Source organism: Eucyclogobius newberryi, unplaced genomic scaffold (genome assembly GCF_026437365.1).
Source record: "Eucyclogobius newberryi isolate DKJ021-1_F unplaced genomic scaffold, fEucNew1.0.hap1 SCAF_4, whole genome shotgun sequence".
Taxonomy (NCBI): Eukaryota; Metazoa; Chordata; class Actinopteri; order Gobiiformes; family Gobiidae; genus Eucyclogobius; species Eucyclogobius newberryi.
The window spans coordinates 21,621,709-21,626,582 of record NW_027316056.1 but is presented as its reverse complement, the minus strand read 5'-3'; the positions used below and the strand labels follow the sequence as shown (position 1 = coordinate 21,626,582).

General features: G+C 41.5%; 1 protein-coding gene across 1 annotated transcript; it reads right to left on the bottom strand.

Moving 5' to 3' along the window:
* Window positions 1-868: 868 nt before the first annotated feature.
* On the bottom strand, window positions 869-4,659 carry ftr84 (finTRIM family, member 84). Its single transcript, XM_072463801.1, has 7 exons — window positions 4,030-4,659; window positions 2,582-2,677; window positions 2,219-2,452; window positions 1,976-2,132; window positions 1,746-1,802; window positions 1,577-1,630; window positions 869-1,498 (listed from the first exon to the last, which is right to left on the bottom strand). Exons 1-7 carry the CDS (start codon window positions 4,615-4,617, stop codon window positions 963-965), a joined length of 1,722 nt encoding a protein of 573 aa, XP_072319902.1. The 5' UTR covers window positions 4,618-4,659; the 3' UTR covers window positions 869-962.
* Window positions 4,660-4,874: the final 215 nt, after the last annotated feature.

Below are 4,874 nucleotides of genomic sequence, written 5' to 3'. Positions count from 1 at the left end.
TATTTTGTCTTTACTGTGAAGGACGTTTTTACAAAGACAAACTTCCTTTACATGGAGTTTAGCCTAAAACGGACCATGAACACAGCCAGTCACTGGGTTGCTTCTATTTCTAAACTTAGATAACTACCAAAGAGTAATTTGTGATTCAAAACTTAATTTACTGAACCATGTCAACACCTGTCACATGTAGTCAACATTATAATCATTATTACATTGCATTACTGTTGGTACGCTTGTCTTTAGCACGACCAAGTTGAGTACTACTGTCTTTTGGTAGGTTACAGTAAACACAAATGGAGGTTTAAAGTTCCCCGAATACAGCCGCATTTTGAAGCCATGAGACGGCATCAGCTCTAGCCATTCAGATGCTAATTAGGAACTCATCAGTGAAGAGGGAGCTGCAGCAAACAATCGTATTTCTATGGCCAATACAGGGCTGTAACAAAGAAGATTACTTTCAGAGAACATTTGAAAACAGTACAAACAAATAGATAAACAGGACCGGGTATCTGCTCAGTGGGCAGGGTTTACGCAGCTCGGAGTAGGATAAATATCAGAGTTCTCAGACTTGATCAGCAGATTCAGAATGACTCTTGGATGAGAGTCGAAACATCTTGTTTAAAAAAAAAAAAACTTTGTCCAGACGAGTACAACTGAATCTTTATTTTTACAATGTTACACTAGTTACCCATAATATTTTGCAACACTGAGTCCGAAGGTGTCACATGCAGCATGTCTAATTGGCGGAGCTTGGGTGGTGCAACATCTTTACTTTGTGTCGTCTGAAAAAGCTGTTCTAAAGCCAAGCAAAGGACGAGATCCAGAAACGATTGCACCCCAGCTTTAACTGAATAATCTTATCATACAATTTAGGCCATCTTAGAGTAACTAAACCTCTTCAAATAAAAAAATAAAAATATTCATGGTGTCTTTCACTGTAATTACCCTGACATCACGTTAGCTCAGTATGAAGTATTCTTAAGCTGACAAAGCCACACTGACGACCCCACTCCAAAGCCAGCAAACAGCGGATCTGAGAACGCTGCTTTGAACTTGTGTATGGGCTCCATAGATTCGGACACTGCGTAGAAGGAAACAGTATTGCCCGCATAGTCCAGGTAAACCCCAATCCTACTGGCCCGGGGGGCATTGAGGAGGTCTCGATCCACTTTATTGTGCCAGGCGGAATATCCATTGTCCGAGCACAGGAGGCTCCAGGACTTGTCGTTGTATCCCAGCAGGCTGTGGGAGTTCTTGCCCTTACGGCTGATGCTGCGATAGGCCACGCCCACAGAGAACTCGCCGCTCCACTCGACCTCCCAGTAGAACCTGAACCCGCTCAGAGGTTCTTTACACAGGACCTGGGAGAAGCCATCAAAGCGCTCGGTGTGGTCAGGGTAGAACGGAGCTGTTTTCTTCCTGGTGATGCGACGGTTCCCCTCCGATAACACCAGCTCTTTGTATGCTGTGTTGGGGTCAAAGGTCAGCCGGCAGGAGTCTACGGGGACAACGCAAATACGTAATCACCAGGTTAGGTACTCTGACTGGACATTACACGAAAGGCTACGTTACTCACATCTTAAAAAGTCATTTCTTGTCTTTGGCTCCTGGAAGTCCACTTTTGAGGGACCTGAGAGCAGTGAATATTATTTATTGTTATATATATTTGTTTTTGTATTTTCTTATCCTACACTGTATTTAATATAGACAATATATTTGAAAAAACATATATTTATTTCACTTACTTTTTACTCTTTTTTCTCCATTTCGTGGCAGCAGAATATACACTGGAGTTTCGCTAACTGTTGATAGTATAGAGAGAACAATTGTCACTAATGTACAGAAGTTATAAAATATGCAATGCCAAGTGTCAATAGTAGCAACAATCAGCAATAACTCTACATAACAATGTTTGCATTAAACACGTTGTATAATATTGGCCCACTATTGCTGGTTCTCTGAAAAGACCTCAGACCTGTTTTTGAGATCTTGCTGAGCTCCTTCTTGCAGATGTCGTCCAGTTGTTCCTTCATGTCCATGGCAGTTTTACTGATGTCCCCAAAAGAGAACTGTGGGTTCATGAGAACCTTTGGCACCATGGGTTCAGGGGCAACACACAGAGTGGGGAAGTTCTGTGCAGAACCAACACAATTTGAATCATATTGTTGTATGGTAGGCCAATAATAATGCTTTGATTATGAGATGAGTTAGTTTGTACCTGTAGAAAGTGTATATTGTCTTCAGTCTCCAGAATGTGCCTTAGCTCAGCGTCCCTCCTCTGCAGCTCCATGATCTCTTGCTCCAGTCGCTCCAAGTAGCTGTCGGCCTGTAACATGGCCGCCTGCATGTTGGACATGATCATCTGGTTTATCTCTGACTTCCAGCGCTCCACTGCCTGCAGCATCTCATGGAAAGTCTTATCGCTCTCTGTCTGGGCCCGCTGTGCTGTGCTCTGAACACAGGAGGCAATGTGACTTTATACCAACAGAGGGAGCCACAGATGTATGTCTCAGACAGAACACTTAGTCCATTAGTACTTATTGAGAAATTCAACTGCCTTCAACCACGTTTTAAAGCTTACTTTGAGAAGATCCACGTTGTGTTTCAGCTCCTGTAGCTCTTTTGCTCTCTCTTGCATCAGATGCTGAACCTGAGTCTGAGTCACAACCAGTGTTTTCTAATGACGAAACAATGTAAGAGGCAGCTGGTTATTTTTAACAGGAGATTTAATCACACTGTAAAAGGAAGTGGATCAATGCAAGGAAAACAAGAACATTATATAATGTGTATATAAATGTTATAGTTACCGAAAGCAAAAGGAGGTTGGGGTTTACTTTGTGTGAAAAATAATTTTATTTCAGCTCAAATCAAAGCACTGCTGTACTGGTGTGATTCAGAATATGAAGGTCAATGGAAAAATATTTAATGCAACGTGATGCTGGAGGTCCCTGTACAGGCCTCTGGCAGATGACAAACGGCTGAATCATCTGGAGGACATTTTTTTTTAAAACTTTATTTAATCAACTAGACTACAAAGATGTACCAAATAGCACTGACTATTTGATAACAAAAGGTATATATATATATATATATATATATATATATATATATATATATATATTGATAATCTTTTTCAACTTAAAACAATATGTATATTATATATATATTGTTTTAAGTTGAAAAAGATTATCAAATAAAAATATTTTGTATGTTGAAAGAATAATTTTTGTTTTGTTTAGATCTTTACAAATAAGGAGTTATTATAACCAAGAAATTAAACAAAACCATGGCCATGGTCGGAGCTGAAATCGAACTCTCGACGCTGCGGCCTGCACCACATTTACATAACACCATGTCAGAGCGCTCACTATTCACACGGACATGCTAAATGTTGGAGAAATTGTGGTTGCCAGGAGGCACACCAATGCCATGTGATCTGGGACAATCCAGTCAATATTGGTCTGAAATGAACAAGGTACTGCAGACTGTTTTTGACATCGCCATCCCACTCAATATCAGAACTATGTATTTTGGCCAAAAAAAACCCTACCATACATACAATAAATGGATGTTTTTTGAATATACTTCTGGAAGCAGGATAAAAGGCCATCGCAAAGAAATTAATTACACAAACTGCGCCGACGATTGAGGACTGGACAGACCAAAAAATAAAATAAAACACATTTGGACTTAATTTTAAAACAAATTTGCCCGACTTTGGACTAAATGGGATGTTCATTTTTGTGCCTTATTTTTGGTTTTAGTTGGCTGTCTTCTCTCTCTTTTGGTTCTCAAATCTGGTCTTGTTTTGATGTTCATGTTGTTCTATGTTTTAAATTTGAAAATTGAAATAAATAAAGAAACAATGAATAAAGATATATCTAATCCACAATCTCTTCTCTGCAGGCAGTTCTCTGATGTGTGTGGACTATTATTTTTTCACAAAATGTCAGCAGCGAAATTGAGAATGACATGTACACATTTGTTTTATGAAATGTTGAGGTTTATGTGGTGGCCTCAGGTTTGTACCTGTTTCTCGATGCGCTCCTCCTCAGCTGAGGCGATGTTGTGTCCGCGGTGCTCTCTGACCGTGCACAGCACACAGATGCACATTTGGTCGGAGCGACAGAACAGCTCCAGGCCTTTCTCATGGTGAGGGCAGATCTTCCGGTCCAGATGCCCTGTCTCGTCCACCAGCTTGTGTCTTTTAAACGTGGAGGACTCATAATGCGGTTTGACGTGGGTCTCGCAGTAATACGCCAGACACATGAGACAGGACTTGACTGCTTTTTGACGACGGCCCACACAGAAGTCACAGAAAGATTCCTGATAAAGATCTGGGAAAGGGGTGAGCTTAGGCAGTTGTCTCCTGGGCTCATGGTGGACATCTGGGACGTTTCTTCTCAGGACAGGGCGTGGGGTGAAGGTGGAACGGCATTGAGGACAGTTGTACACCCCCATGTGGTCGAACTGGTCCCAAAAAACCTTGATGCACTCGAGGCAATAGGTGTCTCCACAGGGTATGGTGACGGGGTCCCTCAGCGTGTCTGCACACAGGGGACAATAGGCCTCGGGGGGCAAAGGAGATCCAGACTCAGACATGTCATAGTTAGCCATGTTGTGTAGAGCAGCAAGGTTTCAATCCACTGTCCACCTTTCAAAACCGGCACTCCTTCTTTCAACAAACATTTAAAGACAGAGGTTTGTTGTCACTGTAAGCAGTAACCGGAATTCTCAGCTTGTCAGTGTAATATAAACCATGACGGATTGTGCCTAACCAGCAGAGTTGCACTAGTAAACAACTTCAGAGGCCACTCTTGTTTGCATATAGTTAATAAGGTTATACAAGTAACAACGCTGCTGTCACTATACTA